Source organism: Mustela nivalis (genome assembly GCF_964662115.1).
Source record: "Mustela nivalis genome assembly, chromosome: 1".
Lineage (NCBI taxonomy): Eukaryota > Metazoa > Chordata > Mammalia > Carnivora > Mustelidae > Mustela > Mustela nivalis.
In genome coordinates this window covers 214,210,898-214,227,878 of record NC_139020.1, presented here as the reverse complement: position 1 = coordinate 214,227,878, position 16,981 = coordinate 214,210,898, and the positions used below count along the sequence as shown (strand labels likewise).

General features: G+C 62.0%; 1 protein-coding gene across 3 annotated transcripts; it reads left to right on the top strand.

The window, feature by feature from the left end:
• Positions 1–940: 940 nt before the first annotated feature.
• DIRAS1 (DIRAS family GTPase 1) lies at positions 941–8,637 on the top strand. Of its 3 annotated transcripts, none has more exons than XM_082736749.1 (2): positions 941–1,130; positions 5,483–8,637. In XM_082736749.1, exon 2 carries the CDS (start codon positions 5,555–5,557, stop codon positions 6,149–6,151), a length of 597 nt encoding a protein of 198 aa, XP_082592875.1. In that variant the 5' UTR covers positions 941–1,130; positions 5,483–5,554; the 3' UTR covers positions 6,152–8,637. The 3 variants fall into 3 exon arrangements, with proteins under 3 accessions (XP_082592875.1, XP_082592874.1, XP_082592876.1); XM_082736748.1 differs by lacking the exon at positions 941–1,130 and adding an exon at positions 2,741–2,842; XM_082736750.1 differs by lacking the exon at positions 941–1,130 and adding an exon at positions 3,128–3,725.
• The last annotated feature ends 8,344 nt before the right edge of the window (positions 8,638–16,981 follow it).

Here is a 16,981-nt window from a genome sequence, read left to right as displayed (position 1 = left end):
GCAAGTCCTTTTCTCCCCCGACTGTTCACAGCCGCCCTGACGGTCTGTGAAGACGGCCAAGGGTCACAGGGCTTTCTCCGACCCGCAGTGAAGACTTCGGTGGGCTCCTGCTCGAGAGGCCGTGGTAACAGCCGCACCTCGTGCTTCGGGACAAGCTCCAGGCTGCCTCCATCCGGCTCCGCAGGTGGCTTCAACGAAGGGCCCACGTCTTTCCCCCAGGGCTGGGGGCCAGCTCCTGCAGAGGCCGGCAGGCAAAATTCAGGCTTGGGAATGCCAGCCTATTCATTTTCCAAGGCACACTGGGTTTGGACAAATGATTTTCTTATTTCCAAATGTTGGAGCCAAACTTAAAAACAAAGTGGACCACATCTAGAGACCGTGACACTCGGCCTCTGCTTTGCCCGAATGGTCACACTAATCCCGGGAGCACGGAGAGCGAGCAGAGAATGCAACCCAGCCGCCTTCCTATAGCTCATTGGGCTGGAACTCAGGTCCAGCAGCACTGCCGGGAGTGTGTGTGTGCGGGCTTTGGGGGTAAGCAAGGCTAGAGCTTTGGGGCAGGGAGAAGTCCCATAGGCTGCCAGGCCAGGTGAAGAGTTGGGACTCTGCCCACAAATGGTTGTCCCTTGTAGTGGAGGTGATTTCTGCAGGACAGGGACAGTTGGCCAGGGATAGGTAGAAGGCTGGGTGGTGGCTTCAGAGCCCCATGGACCTGAGTTCCAGCCCCAATGAGCTATAGGCAAGGGTCGCCTGCTATCCTAGTTTGGGGTGCTCCAGTGGGGGCTTGGGCCCCCGGACAGAGCACAGAGGGGACTCAGGCCTGTCCTCCTCTGGCTCACAAGGCCAAGAGCCTGGCCCAGGAGCTATAAATAGCAGCCGCAGAGTGGAGCTGCCGCCTGTGCCCACGCTCCTACGCATGAGTCAGCCTGGCCTGGCCTGGGCAGGCGCCCGGAGGAGCCGGAGAGCTGGCCAGAGGCTGGGGGCCCGGCCCAAGTGCAGTCCGGTCACTCGGACCAAGGCAGGCCGGCCGCTGGAATGGGAGGGAGTGGGGCTGTCGCCTCAGGGCACCTATGTGCCTGGCAGCCCCTCGAAGATGGACGTCCCCCTGATTGCTCCCTGCAACCCGAAAGGTGAGGAGACATTCACAGATGGGGAAACTGAGACTCAGAAGGGCACGTGGCTGGGACATGGCAACCCAGACCAGAAGTTATTGTGTATGGATTGAGCTGCCTCCGTGTCTGGTTGAGGGCACCCCAAGATGAGGGGCTGGGGCCAGACGGTCCTCTGAGGCGCCCCCATGGGGCCAGTGACAGGACAGAGCAGGAGAGACGTGTGCCCAGGGAATAGTTCCAAGCAGCCTGCAGGGACCAGGAGGAGAGCTCAAGTGAGAAGCTGGATTTGACCCGGGGGCGAAGGGAGCCAAGGCAGCATTAGAGCTCAGGAGGCCGGTGGTGGAGGCTGGGCACTGGATGCCGGGGGGAAGGAGAGCAGGAGGGGCGATCCTGGGAGACCTAGAAGGAGGCAGGCGGGGCTGTCTAGGTGGGAGGGGCCTGTGGGTGAAGTGCAGGGCTGGGTCCGGGAGAAATGGCGACCACCAAGCCCCGGAAGCAGGGCTAAGCTCAGGGCCCAGCTCCGTGGGAGGCAGGTGGTCTTGGGGGCAGTGCCTGGGTTTCCAAGGGAACAGGAAGCGGCCACCTCAGTCAGAGACATGGAGATGGTGGGCCAATGAGAATCGAGACACTAAGGGCTGACCATCTGCTCACACATGACGGGAAGCTCACCACCTACAAAGACCGTTTATCCTCTGATTGCTCTGACCCCAGAAAGTCCCTTCTTGTGGGACCTTAGTGTCAGCCTACCCCCATCAAGGAGCATCTTATTCCAACAGGCTTTCGGGAGCCTGGGTCCGTCTTACACCCACCCCTAATCCCACTGATGTGCCAAAAGTCCAGTCTCCTCCGAGATGAGCCTCTGCCTCCCTCCAGCCCTTCAGGAGGGAGTGGTGGTATCTTGTAGCCTTAAACGTGGGCACGCAGACACTTCAAACAGGCACTTCCCAAGGCAAACATCCATTCTCAGAGACAACTCCTATTGGGGGAAGATAGATATTTTCCTACCCCAAACCCCAAACCCAGCACCACCCCTGCCCCATTGTTCACCCCCACCTTCAGATGCTAGCCCAGACTTAGAACTGTGCTCGCCCCCTGCGTGGGCTGCCTTAGGGGCACCAACCCATTCCTAGTGCCCTCCTCACTTCTCTCCTGGTACCCCTCTCCCACCCTTGCCCAGGCTGAGCTCCTAGGATGGGGGAGTGGTCTCCAGGCGCACTCCCACTGCCTGCGAGGCCCCTGGGGCCACCGCTGCGCTCTGGTCTCTTTATCCATTGATCATGTCTTCATCCCAGCAAAGCCCCCACGCCGGTGAGGGACCCTGGCTGGCCCAGACCCCACCAGCGCCGGGGCCCTCAGCTGCAGTTCCGCCAGCAGATCCTTCCCTTTGCTCCCCAGGGTGACCCTGGGGCGCGGGGCTCCCCAAGAGGCAGTCAGACCCCACCCCGTCCCCCGCCCCCGGCCTGGCGAACCTCTGGGGCGCGGGCAAGAGCGCGTGTGCTCCGGGCGGGGGTCGACGCGGCGGTGACCTTGGCCGGGCGCGGGTCCCCGGGGAGGGGCGGAGCGCGGCGCCCGGCGGGCGGGGACGGGCGGGGACGGGCGCGGGCGCGGCGGCGGCGGCGGCGGCGGCGGCTCGGGCGGGCGGGCGGCGGGCGCGCGGGGGGCGGCGGCGCCCGAGCGGACACGAGCCGGCCAGCAAGCAGCCGCGGCGGCGCCGCAGGACGAGCGCCCAGGTAGGCGGCCGGGGCGGGGGACGGGGCTCCGGGCCCTGCCGCACCCCACCCGCGAGGCCCGCTGGGCCCTCTCCCCGCGCGCCCCTCCTTTGTCCGAGCCCCACCCTCGCGGCCGCGGGGCCGGGCCCTCCCGCTCCCGGCGCCCCCCCCCCCCCCGCCCGGACCCCCTCCCCAGTCGGTGGAGCCCCGGCCGTGCCGCGCCCGGCGCGCCCACCTTGGACAGCTCCCCCCGGGCGCCCTCCCGCCCCCGCGGTCCTGGCCGCGCGCCCCTCCGCCAAGCCAGCCCCTCCCCCAGGCCCGCCGCAGCCCCCTCTGGGTGGGTCGGTCCCGCTCAGTCGGAGCCCCCTCCGTGAGGGATCAGGGGGGTCCTGGGCCCGTCTTCCCGCGGAGCACCCGCTCAGCCTCCTGCCTCTGGGCCGAGCCAAGCCCCTCACCCAGGAACCCCTCCCTTGGCCCTTCCCCCACCACTGAGAACCTCTGCTGGCCCAGGGGAGCGGGGGCTGGTCCCCTGAGTGTGCCTCCCCTCCCTCAGACCCCCGGCCATCCAGCCCCTCCTTCGGCAGGTAGTCCCTAGGTCAGACCCCTCCCCCATTCAGTGAAGCCGTGTGTGAGTGTGTGAGTGTGTGAGTGTGTGTCCTGTGCCCTCCCCTGGGTGGAGACCTGCTCTCCCAGCCCGGCCTGGGGAGGGTCAGGTTGGGCTACCTTGCATAGGAGGAGGACCCTGGGCTGTGTAGCCAGCCGGGGCCCAATTCAAGTCCTCCTCGGCTCTGCCACCTCCCTGCTCCATGACCTTGAGCTGGGGCCTCCCCCCTTGGAGCCTCAGAGCCTGCGACCCCATACCCCCACCCCGCAGAAAGTGAGGGTGGGAGTCAAGCAGCGCCAGGTAGGTACCCAGCATGCATGTGGGGGTTAGGGAATGGGGGCTCCTGGTCCAGGGACTGCGGCCCAGCAGGGCCCCTCCTGGAGGACGGACGGGCCTGGAGTCCTGCCTGGGGGTCTGGGTCCCCAGCCAGCCGTGGCGGTGCCTGGCTGTACACCCTTGTGCCCCCTCTCAGGGTGCCCACCCAGGAAAGGGCAGTGCCTGCAGAGGGGGCCGGCACCCCTCCCTGCCCCCCACCCCAGCTTCCTCCCAATGCTGAGTGTTGCCATGCGTGTCGCCAAGGTGCCTAGTGAGGTACGAGGAGTTAGTACTGGTAAGCGTGGCCGCGTGTGCCTGGCGCGGAAGTGGGGGGTGAGTCTGCCGTTCCTTGGATCGTCCTGTCTGCTTCTGGGAAACCTGGTGCTTTGGTCGCTTCAGAACCTGCCTTCACACCCCACTGCCAGCCAAGTGCCTGTACCCTGAGCCCTCGTGCCTGATGGTCACGATGGTCCGTCTTGACTGAGGGCCCCCGGTGCCAGGAGCCCGGCTCTGGGCTTTCTCCAGCTTCTGCACCGCTTGTCCCAGCAACTCATGGAGCAGGCGCTGTGACAAAACCCAGGCTCGGGGACCCCGACTCACCTGCCCTGGCTCTCACCTTCGGCTTCACACCGCCGAGTCTTCTACCCCACACACACCCGAGGGAGGTAACCTAGTCCAGGCGAAACCTCGTGTCTCCTCCCCAGCACTGTGGACCTACCTCCACAGAGATGGCCAGGAAGGACACCGATGCTGGAGACCAGCCTTCTACGGCCCCACCCCAAGCCCAGGCCTCTTCCCCCACCAGCAGCATTTCAGGAATTGCTGTGCTATGTGACCTCGGGAGGCCGCTGGACCTCTCTGAGTACAGATGCAGAGAGAGAGGCTAGGAGGATGTCCTTTAGGAAGGTCTGTTCCTCCAGAAACTAACAGACCTTGAACCAGAGCCGTGGCAGGCCAGACTGGTTTGGGGGCACAGTCCAGGAAGTAGGGACCTTTCTCATTGGGTCCAGACTTCATTTTCTCACCTCTGACCTGGGCTGCTGTCAGAAATCAGTGCCCTGATTTGCAAATTATGGCTTTTGGACTTCCAGTATCACGATCGCACTTATGGGATGGGAGAGGGGAGGAAATGTATGTACGGTGCGAGTTCCCAGGGCCGTGGCCCTGGGCACCAGGTTTGTCCCTTCTGGGCCCAAGAGCACAGGCATGCTAAAGACATCCCACCATGTGGCCCCCGTGAGGTTTGAGAACCTCTGGGCTGAGGGAAAAACAGGAAGCCTGGGGTTGCTGGAGAGAGGCACCATTCACAGAGGAGGACTCTGAGGCTCAGGGTGGCAACGCATAGCCTTGCCTAGGTCACAGACCAGGTCTGCCGTCTTCCAAGAGCCCGTGGGCACAGTGGGAAGAGGAGAGGCCAGTGCAGCCTGGGAGGGAGGCATGCAGGTGAGGAAAGGAGTCCGTGCCCCCCACGATGGCATCTCTACTCCCCTTCCAGCCCAGAGTCCCCGGGGAACCAGCCTGGGCCCCCGATTCTGCCGGGGCAGGGAAGCAAGCAAAGGGAGCTGGCTCCAGGGCCCCACACCGGGCAGAACTGCGAAGTCAGCCAGGTCAACCAGAGGGTTCTCTGCAGGACACAGGAGGGATGCCTTGTCCCCTGAGAAGCTGCACCCCCGCCCCGCTGGGGCCCAGAGCTGTCCCCTCTTGCCTGTGGCCTTTTGTGCCTGACACTCCTCTCTGTACAGGGTTGGTCTGGGGTTCTAGCGGCTGGCACGAACCCTCCCGGCCCTGCCTGACCCCCTGCCACCGCGTGGAAGATGCCTGAGCAGAGCAACGACTACCGAGTGGTGGTGTTCGGGGCGGGCGGCGTGGGCAAGAGCTCGCTGGTGCTGCGCTTCGTGAAGGGCACCTTCCGGGACACCTACATCCCCACCATCGAGGACACCTACCGGCAGGTGATCAGCTGCGACAAGAGCGTGTGCACGCTGCAGATCACCGACACCACGGGCAGCCACCAGTTCCCGGCCATGCAGCGGCTGTCCATCTCCAAGGGCCACGCCTTCATCCTGGTCTACTCCATCACCAGCAAGCAGTCGCTGGAGGAGCTGGGGCCCATCTACAAGCTCATCGTGCAGATCAAGGGCAGCGTCGAGGACATCCCCGTCATGCTGGTGGGCAACAAGTGCGACGAGACGCAGCGGGAGGTGGACACCCGCGAGGCTCAGGCCGTGGCCCAGGAGTGGAAGTGCGCCTTCATGGAGACGTCGGCCAAGATGAACTACAACGTGAAGGAGCTTTTCCAGGAGCTGCTCACGCTGGAGACGCGCCGGAACATGAGCCTGAACATCGACGGCAAGCGCTCCAGCAAACAGAAGAGGACAGACCGCGTCAAGGGCAAATGCGTCCTCATGTGAGCCCAGAAGGCCCGCCACCAGCCGGCCCATGCCTCCCCCACCGCCCCTGCGCCCCCTCCTCCGGCCCCTCCCCCTCCGCTCCGGCCTCGGGTCCTCCCCGCCGCCTTCTCTCTCCTCTTCCCTCACCCAGCACCTCTGTGGGGGCTCCCGAGGCCCCGGTGAGCCCGCGGCAGGTCTGGGGCTCCAACCTGGCCCTGCCGCATGGCCCTGCCTCCCACCCCCGCCCCCCCCAGGCCTGTCTGCACCCCCCAAAGCCAAGTGCCGGAGGTGGCCCCCTGGATCCGCACATGAGAACACGGGGAAGCGGGATGTCCCCGCTGGGGCCGAGGACGCCGCGTCTTCCCTGTCTCTGCCCGTCTCTGTCTCTTTCCCGTGGGTGCCCCGAGCCACACCTTTGTCTCCCCCATCAGATCACTGTGACCTTGCTGGGGAGGGGAGCGGAAGTGCACATGGACCTAAGAGTTTGCTCTCCCCGTTTCGGTGTTTGACACACGCTGCCCCTGCTCCGTTCCTCGTGACCTCTGGCCTGTGCCCCCACCCCAGGTCCCAGAACAGTCCTCACCCCTGTCCCCACAGCCTCGGTGAGGGGGAGGGGCTCGCGGGATGGGTCTCAGGCCACCAGGCAATAACCAGAGAGCCTGCCACGGTGCCGGGTCAGCCTGGAACCCCACTCCTCGCCCTGCCTGGGGGACCCGAGGTGCACCCAGGGGAGGCCTGGGACTGGCCCATGGCCACAGCACAACTCAAGGGGACCATCCAGAGTGAATATGGGGGCCTCCCCAGAGATTGGCACAGCCCGTCACCTGTGAGCCTCAGGCAGGGGCCCATGGGGTGCTGGGGAGGGGGTCCCCAGGACTCCATCCACAGGGGCAGGCAGCTGGACCCAGCACCAGCAGGGTCAGAGGGAATCCAGGCAGAGCTCTGTCCAGCCCACTGCCTCCCACCAACTGTGCCCCAGAGGGGTGGGGCTCTGCCCGGGAAGGTGTGTGTCTATGAGATTCTGAGTGCTCTCTGCGAGTGTCCGGATAACCACGCGCGTGGGACCCTGATGTGTAGGACCAGCGGGAAGGGGAGCCGCAGGCCTGGGGTGCGGAGGTGACCACGGGCTGGTGTGTTTGTGCCACGTGCTATGCACAGGGAGACGGCTTATGTCTAAGATGTGTGCGTGTGTGTGTGTGTGTGTGTCTGTCATTTGGCTGGTACGTCTATGTCCCGGTCTCTATGTGATAGTGGTGGAGGCTCTATGTAGGGGTGGGCAGTGTGGTGTGGACAGGACTGGCTCTTTGTGTCAATGGGAACCTTCATACCAGCATTCAGGGGGATTGTAAGTGGTTGTGCTTTGGGGAGTGGGTGACGTGATTTCCAGGACCACATCTGTAAGTGTTCCGTCTGAGGAACACTAAGCCTGTTCGACGTGGTAGCGAGGTTGCTCTCAGCTCCAACTCTGTATCGTCAGCTGGTGGCGCCTACCACGACACCCACCGCCAGAAACTGCACGCGACGGTTGTCTCTGCTCCTGTGGGTCGGGAGTGCAGGCACGGTTTCCCGGAGACTTCCGCTTGGATCTCCGAGGCTGCGATCCCCGTGTGGGCTGGCCGCGGTCTCATCGGAAGGCCTGACCGGGGACCGATTTGCTCCCAAGCTCACGAGGCTGTCAGCGGCATTCCGTTTTCTGCAGTTTCAGGCCCGAGGGGCTCTGCTGCTCACTAGACACCCCCGAGCGCCACCCGCGGCCCCTTGCCACCTGGGTCTCTCCCGGGGGTTGCTCACCGCTGGGCATCCTGGGGCGTGATGGGGCTGTGTGTGCTTGCTTGTGTGTTCTTAGGACTGCCCTGCGTGTGTGCATGTGCTAGAAAGACCATGTCGCAGTACAGTGGACTGTTTGTGGATAAGAGGGGCTGTTTCTGTCCATCTTAGTGGCTGTGCGTTTGGTCCTGTCTGTGTTTGTGTGACTCCGCAAATGTTTACTGGGCACACTGTGTAGAGAGGGAGGGAGTGTGTGTGTGCAAGTGTGTGTGTCACGGCCTGGCATGGGGATGGCCCCCTGGAAGAGCTGGTAGCAACCTGCCTGAGCACAGCTGAGCCCCCCCACCCTGCGGCGGGTCCAGGGTCCACCAGCAACTGGTGTTGCTCCCTTCCCCACCCCGGGAGCGTTTCCTGGGCCTTGCTGGGCAGGGGTCTGCAGCCCTTTCTCAGGGACACACCCTGATAGCACAATCTCCCTGGGGCCCCGCCCACCTCCAAGCCTCTCCCCTGCCCCAGGCCATGGTCCCCTGGGGAGAAGGGGCCCCTGCCGCAGGAGGGACCTGAGAGCCCATCCTGCCTGGGCACCCCTGGTTCTGGGGACCCTGCCAGGCCATGCTTGCTGTGACTCCACCCCTGCCCCTTCTCCCCCCGCATGTGGGTGCCCCCTGCCCCCCATTGTGGGGTCTGTGTAGCATTTGCTCTAGAAATAGTCTTCCTGCAATAAAGAAGTGGATCCTGCATCTCCTGTCAGTGCCCTTTCTTTGGCTTCAGGGAGGGCAGCCCACCAGCTGCAGGAGAGGGAGGGGAGGGGTGGGGGTGGGAGTCAGGGATGGGGGTGAGGGAAGGGGACGAGGAAAGCTGCTATGGGAAGAGGTTGAACAGCTCAGCGCTTCTTCTGGTGGCCCCCCCAACAGGAGACCTCACGGGCCCTGCTGAGCCCATGAGTGCAGTCAGATGCCAGATGCCGGGAGGGAGCGGGAGCTACGAGCCTCCTTTAACCTGGGGAGGAACCTGTAGGGCCTCAGCTTCCCCATCAGCTAAATGGTGGCTTGGAGTTTGCAAACTTAAAAGCAGGGGCAGGATGAGGGTGAGGAGAGTGAGGCACTCACCAGGGGCACAAAGCTTAAATGGGGGACACCAAAAACTCCACCATCGAGACACATTTTTTTTTAAAGATTTTATTGGACAGAGATCACAAGTAGGCAGAGAGGCAGGCAGAGAGAGAGAGAGGAGGAAGCAGGCTCCCCGTGGAGCAGAGAGCCCGATGCGGGGCTGGATCCCAGGACCCTGAGATCATGACCTGAGCCGAAGGCAGAGGCTTAACCCACTGAGCCACCCAGGCGCCCTGAAGTGTCCTTATTTTTATTTTATTTTATTTTATTATTTTATTTTTTTTTAAGATTGTATTTATTTATTTGACAGAGAGAGAAATCACAAGCAGGCGGAGAGTCAGGCAGAGAGAGAGAGAGAAGCAGGCTCCTGCTGAGCAAAGAGCCCGATGCGGGACTCGATCCCAGGACCCTGAGATCATGACCTGAGCCGAAGGCAGAGGCTTAACCCACTGAGCCACCCAGGCGCCCTGAAGTGTCCTTATTTTTAAATGGTAACAATGGATTTACATTTTTAAAGGATTTGGGGGACATATCCCACCTGTGGGCCAGCAGTTTGTGACCCTTATTTGGGGAACAATGCCATCTTTACAGAAAGATGGGGGCTGGGGAGTGAGATGCCGGCTCCCAGCTCCCGGTTTTCTCTGTGCACTGCAGGGGATTACAGGGATGACGGGAGCCCTGGGGGTGCTCCACTGGGAGGCCAGAGGCTCAGATCACAGAGTATCAGTATACTGCACGAAGTTCTAGGAGTCCTGGCATCTGGTGGTTTCATCTTTTTATAAGAAATCCTCCCCTCCCTGACTGTCAATGCTTTTGGAGACCTACCATACATTTTCCAACATCACCAAGGGGAGCTTTTTAAAGATATGCATTCCAGGGTTCCATGGGATTCTGGATCATTCAGTCTGGGTGAGGGCCAAGGAACATGCTTTTTCACTTTTCTAAATCATTTTTTAAAAGATCTTATTTATTCATGAGAGAGAGCACGAGCAGAGGCGGGAGAGAGTGGAAGTAGCAGACTCCCCACTGAGCAAGGAGCCAGATGTGGGGCGGACCCCAAGACCCTGAGATCATGACCTGAGCCGAAGGCAGAGGTTTAACCCACTGAGCCACCCAGGCCCCCCATGAACCTGGTTTTTTTAGATCCAGGCCCAGGAATTAGGAAATTGAGAAACGCTGGAAATTATGAGACAGGCTTGGGCAAATGACCTTGGGTTTAACCTCTCTGAGACTCAATTACCACCTCTGTAAAATGGGGACAATGTAATTTCACCTCTTAGACTTATGCAGAAGGTTCAAAATAATGGGGAAGTTGTTATTGCCCCGCAGGTCAAGCGATCTATGAGGAAGGGATATACTTCTCCCGAAAGTGAGGCCCAGGAGCTAGGCTCGCGAATCGCCTCGCACCCCACTGACGTCACCTAGTCACCTCTGGAAATCCGCTCGTCACTGGCGGCGGAGTCCGCCACAGAGGGCCTATTTGCATATCAGCATAGCTCCGCCTCCCTCAACGCGGTCCCCGCTCGCGGGTGGTTAGCGGCGCTGCCACTCAGCGCTCCGCCCCTTGCCCCGCCCACGCCCTATGGCCCCGCCCCCCAGCCTGGGTGCAGCCTACCCCGCTGCCTGCCCCATGCCCCGCCCCGGCCGGAGCCTCCCGCCGTCGGGGCTTCTGATTGGCCGCGCTGGCTGCCAGTGCCCGTCCCCCGCGCCCCGGCCCCGCCCCGCGGAGGGAGCGGGCGCTCGCCGGCGAGGCTGCGGGTTCGGCTGCGCGGCGGGGCTGAGGCGGCCGCGGCGGCCGGAGCGCAGGTAAGGGCGCGTGCACCGGTGGGCCGGGCCGGGGTCAGCCGCCCCCGCCTCGGGCCGGGGGAGCAGGGGCGCGGCCCGGGCGGAGAGCAGGCCGGGGCGGCCCGGGGAAGGCGCCCTGGGAGGGCTCCGATTTGGCTGCGGACCGAGTTGGGGGTCGGAGTCAGCGAGGAAGGGGCTGGGGCCGGGGGTCCGGTCCAGTGTTGGGGGTCGCGGTCCGCGAGGCAGGGGCTGTGGGGGGTCCGCCGGAGTTGGAGGTCGCGGTCAGCGAGGAAGGGCTGTGGGGGGGTCCGGTCCTGTGTTGGGGGTCGCGGTCAGCGAGGAAGGGCTGTGGGGGGGTCCGGTCCTGTGTTGGGGGTCGCGGTCCGCGAGGAAGGGGCTGTGGGGGGGTCCGGTCCTGTGTTGGGGGTCGCGGTCCGCGAGGAAGGGGCTTGGGGGGTCCGCCGGAGTTGGGGGTCGCGGTCAGTGGGAAAAGGGCTGTGGCCCGCGGGTCCGCGGGAGTTGTGGGTCCTGGTCAGTGAGGAAGAGGCTGGGTCCAGGGTCTGGTCTAGAGTTGGGGGTCGCGGTCAGTGAGGAGGGGGCTGGGGCTGCAGGTCTGGTCCAGAGTTGAGGGTGACGGTCAGTGAAGGAGGGGCTGTGGAGGGGGGCGCCAGGGATCGGGGCAGGGGAAGGGGGTCCGCTGGACTTGTGGATCGTGGTCAGTGAGAAGGAGCTGAGTCCGGGGTCCGGTCCAGAGTTGGGGGTCGCGGTCAGTGAAGGAGGGGCTGTGGTGGGGGGCGGGGCGGGGGGCTGGGGTAGGGGGAGGGGTTCCGCTGGAGTTGGGCGTCCGGGTCAGTGAGGAAGGGGCGGGGGCTGGGGATCCAGACTGGGGTTGGGGGTCAGAGGGAGGAGGGGACTGGGGCTGTAGTTGGGGTCTGAGTCAGATTGGGGTGGAGGTCCGGGGAGGGTGAGTTGAAAGTGGAGGTGAGCTGGGGAGGGAGCTTCGGGAGGGAGCTTCGCTGGGAGTTGGGGGTCGCAGGCAGGGGGGAAGGAGACAGGTGTGCAGCCAGGGGTGGAGCTGGGACCTGGGGGAGTGACTGAGGCCACCCCAGGGAGGGGGTGCAGAGAAAGGGGGCACATTGGGAGGGCCAGGCCCCTCTCTGCCGGGGTTAGGGTTGGGGTCTGAGGCCCGTGGTGATGGAGGGCTCTGAAACCTGGTGCTGGGGTTTTGGGGGAGGACAACGAGTCAGGAGGAAGTGGGGGTTCTTGGTTAGAAGTCAGTTACAAGGATTGTGGGGCTAACCATTTGGTGCAGAAACCCCTGGGCTCCCGTGAGCTGGAGGACAAGGGGGTCCGACACACTTTGGGAGGTCAGCTTCTAGGACGCAGGGTGTAAGCAGAACAGGTCGTGGCGGTGACCGAGTTTTTCCAGGAATTTCTGGGCTCAGGAACGAGGAACCAAGGTGGGAGTTTGGGGGATGATGGTATTGAGGGATGTGGGTGGCGCCTTGTGTTTTGGGGCGAGCGGGGGCTGCTGGGGGTTGGACGGTGGGTGGGGAGGACAGGCGTGATGAACAGCGGCTTGAGGGCTCGAGGGCCACGACTGTTGCTGGGTGTCGGGATGCAGGGGTGCCCAGTTCACAAACTTGGCGGGGTCGTGGGCGGCGGTCTTGCGGAAACAAAGGGTGTGGTGGGCTGCGCACGGCAGGCTGGGCCTCGGGCGCCTGGGAGTTTACTTTGCTGCCCCGCGAAACGGAGCCGGGAGTCGGAAAGCAGTAGCGGGCCCCTCACGGGACTGCCGGGGGTCAGATGAGGGAATGCACGCACCCAGCGCGCTCCTGGCACATGGCAGGGGGACGTGAGACTCTGATAATGTTCTAAATTAAGGGGTTTTTTTGGGAGGGGGAAGGTGGGTGGGTAGAATTACTGGGTTGTCACAGAGGGAGGGGCCGGGGAGGGAAGGCATCAGCTGGAGCTTGACTGCAGTGCTGTAGCCTTGGGGTACACAGAGCACCCCTGGAGCTTTAAAAAAGAATCTCTGGGGGGGAGGGAGTCCCTATCGTTAAAAGTAAGGAGAAAGTAGAAAGGAGGAAGGGTCTGAAACTAGGAGATTCTGAAGGTTTTTCCAGAAACGGTACATGTGCTTAAGAGGAGGTTGCATGCATGGGTCATTGTGGTTTCCGTGTACCCCCATGGTCATTGCAGTGTGTACCCCAAAGGGGACCACCGGGCCACAGTTACACAGTTGTTGCATGTATGAACTCCGACAGCCGGGGCTCACATGACGGAGCTTGGCACTGCTGACGTTGGGGAGGGGTCGCAGTCTGGGGGGCGTCCTGGGCACTGGGGGCGGCGCTGGGCAGCTTCCCTGGCCCCACCCACTCCATGCCAGCAGCCGCAAATTCATGACGGCCACAGCCATCCGCGGACACTGCCCGGCGCCCCCTCGGTGCAGAGTCACCCCAGGAGAGACCCCCTGTTTTAGGCAAAACGAGGTTATGTTCCCCTCCGCAGACCACATCTCCGTTTATACCTGGGGTGGCTCTGTAAGTCATCGGGTGCTGGGATTTGAGAGGAAAAATGCTTCCCGAGGAGCTTAGCAATGCTGGCTTCTCTCTCGGTGGGTCTTCCGTGTGGCTTCTGAACACGCATTACGGGGGTCGCACGCACGGGACGAACCGCTAAGTCACAAGCCCTGGGAGATGCCGAGGTTCCGGGGTGGTTTCCCCGTTTTTAACCCAGCGCACGAGGTTTGCAGAGATGCCGAGGTCGTGTGGGCGACTCCCGGTCTTACTTAGAAAGTGTGCAGGGACCGATGCCGTCCTCTGCCCTCGCCCGCTGCCCGCTGCCCCGGGCCTGGGTTTGAAGGGAAGGACGATGGGGTATGAATTGCCCAACTCAGGCTCAGCTTCGCGCTTATTGAACGGGCGCGTTTTTTGTGTACGCCGGCCGGCCGCGTAGTAGAGTAAAAAGCTGCTGCTTCTGTTCAAGGTGTTGTTACAAAGTTTCTCATTTGCATCTGGAAACCAAGAAGAGTCCTTAACAGGGCATTTACTAGGTCATTCCCATTCTCGAAGCCCTTTGTAGTTTCCTACAAAAGGGCCGTTGTGTGTGGCCTCCAGGGCTCTGGAAGTTTCTGGAGCTTTCTAGAGAGGACGGTTACCAGGACGGTTGCACGGTTGCTGGGTACTGATGCAGAGCTACCCCCGCCCTCCTTTGTGCCCTGCAGTAGCGGCCAGCAGGTGACTGCCCGCCGGGACCTCTGTTCCGGAAGGGTTCTCTGGCGCCCACCGGACGCCCGCACGCTCGGGTCCGTGGTGGCTGGCGTCTGCGGTTCCGGGGGCCTCCCCGCACTTCCTGCTGTCCTTGCCCACAGTTCAGGACCTGGCTTTTCGTTGCTTCTCTCTCGTGCCTCCTCCAGCCTGGCCTCTTGCTCTCCAGGCTCCAGAGGAAAACCGTGGCGTATGTCACCCAGCACACCTTGGGGACCAGTTGGGGGAGCTGCAAAGACGGAGTGGCCTGTCCTCGGGAGCTGGGGGTGGTGGTGGTGGCCCCCACCCTCCTCGTCCACCCTGCCAGCTGGCACGCGGGACGGCTTTGGGCAGCTCTGAGACTCTTCCAGAAACGGCTACTACTTTTCCTTGAGAACCTAGCAGAGGGGAGGATCTTACTGCTGTTCATTCTTTTCAATAGAAGTACAGTTTCCGTGTCGTGAGATTCAGCCATTTTAAGCATAGAGTTCAGTTTTGGGGGGAAGTTACAGAGTTCAGTTTTGGGGGCAGGCTACGGAGCTGTGCAGCCAACCGCATGAACCTTTGGAGCCTTCCGTCACTCATACAGGATCCCTGTAACCATTAACATCACTCCCTGGTCCCCCCGCCCGGGGCCCCTTCCCGTCCACAGAGGACCCTGGTCTGGGCGTGGACTCACACCCCGTGTGGACTCACACCCCGTGAACAGACACACTTGCTCTCCCCCTTCCCCTGGCTGGACTCTGGGTTGCCCCCCCCCCCCGCCCCATTTTGGCAGCAAACAATCGAGCTGCTGTTTAAGTGGCTCTTTCCTGGCACTTGGTGGCCTGTTGAACTGAAGCTTGGGGGCAGCCTGGGGGTCAGCCCTCCAGGTCCTGCCCGTCTCTTTTCCGCTTGAGTTAAGTGCTTCGTGGTCTCCGGCCGCCACGCATCCGAGCAGGTGGGTGGCCTTGCGGCCCGCCCAGGTGGGCAGCTCCGTCCGACAGAATCCGCTCCGTGAGGCACGGTGTGTATGTCATGGCCCTGCCTCCTCGTCCAACTCATCACCCACTTGACAGAATTGAAATGCCCCAGGCGGCCTGGGTGGCACCACGGGAGTTGGCCCCGCCTCACCTTTCCCCAGTGACCTTCACTTTGCCTGCAGAAACCCGCCCCTCCGGCCCCTCCCCGTCCCCCCGCTCAGCACAGGCCCCCTTTCCTGGATGGTGCGGTTTGCTGGCTCCTTTGTCTGAAGCCTGCCTGCCTGCCTTCCTTCCTTCCTTCCTCTGCCCAACAAAGGCTGCTTGTGTGCCTATTTTAAGCGTCAGAGCGGGTGCCAGGCACCGGGAGTGCCACGTGAATGAGATGCTTGTGTGCATGCGTGGGGAGGCGTGGAGACGGGGGACCCAGGGCCATTCTGTCCCTGGCCTGGCTCTCTGAGTGGGGGTCCCTGGGGATGGTGGAGACAGGCCTAGGCCTGGGTATCCTGTGAGCTCCACAGGTGCTGCGGGAAAGGAAGCTTCCGGGGGTGGAGAGATGGGGACGTGGGGACCCCGTGTATAGGACGAGCTTCGCGCCGACAGGTTTGCTGGGGGACAGGTGGGGGTGCAGAGTACCCCTCGTGCGAGCCCCAAGGCAGGGCTGAATCTTCGATGTCGTTTCACTCAGGGTCTCCCCTGCGGCCCTGCTAACACTTGGGTCAGCTTCCTCCCTGTGGGGCCATCCTCGGCACTGCTGGGGGCCGAGCAGCCCCCCGAGCCCACCCCCTCCGGGCCAGGAGCACCCCCATCATGACAGACACAGCTGTCCCCCGACGCTGCCCAGTGTCCCCTGGGGACACAATCACCCCCGGTTGGGAATATTTCAAATAAGATTTTATGTGATTTTCTGTGATTGCATTAAGTGAAAAGGTATGTTTGGGTTTTTTTCATAGACTGTTTTTAAGAGCAGTTTCAGGTTCGTAACAACATTGAGCAGAAGGGATTTCGCATATACCCTGGGTCCCCCTGCCAGGCTCCTGCATTATCAATGTCCCCGTGAAAGCGGGACATTTGTTACAGTCAGTGAACCTACACGGACACGTCATGTCCCCCTAGTGTCTGTAGGTGACATTGAGACTCGCCGTTGGTATGGTCTGGGGGTTTGGGCAGATGTATAAAGTCACGTGTCCACCATTATGGTGTCACACGGGATAGTTTCACGGCCCTAAACAATCTTCTGTGCCCCAGCAATTCTTCCCTCCCACGTCGGCCCTTGTCTTTTTATGGCCAAGTGATAAGAGCGGCTTCGTACCCCTGAGTACTTGCTGGGGCAGATGTGACTCTAGGCTGTGGCGTTTTCTGTGAATTATTCTTCCCTGTTCTCCCTCCAGGAAATCCTACTGTGGAAGGAAAATGAGATTCGAGCCTCATGTAATTGTACACGTCCGACTAGCCACCTTCCAAAAAACGAAATAGGTGAAACCAATTTTAATGAGACACTTTACATAACCCGCTATATCCAAGACACTGGCATTTCCGTGCGTCGTCGGTGTGACGAAGGTGCGAGTGAGCTCTGACCCCTTTCTTTCGTGTGACGTCTTCAAGATCTGGTGTGCACTCTGCACCCCTAGAGTTGGACATCTCATGCCGAGCCCCATTTCCGGCGCTCAGGGCCCCATACTGGACCTCACAGGTGTAGGAAGTGACTCGGGAAGCTTTAGGAGAAGATTAGACCTCTAAAGGCACATGAGTGTAGCTTAGCATTAGGACATGTGGGTGGTTTTTAGAGCTACTGGGTGTGTGCGGTTGAGAATATAGATCGAAAGTCTCAGAAAGTCAGTTCCAGAAGAGCCCCCTAGGCTGCCCAGTTCGGGAGGCAGCAAACCATGGCCCCCGGGCCAAAGCCTGCTCACCGTCTGTTTCCATGTGGCCCTTGGGCTGAGAATGGTTTTTACACTTGAAGTGGTTTCAAAAAAAAAA

Bases quoted from the DNA above. Each gene is read 5' to 3' on its own strand.
- DIRAS1 (XM_082736749.1), top strand. From the start codon at position 5,555: ATGCCTGAGCAGAGCAACGACTACCGAGTGGTGGTGTTCGGGGCGGGC.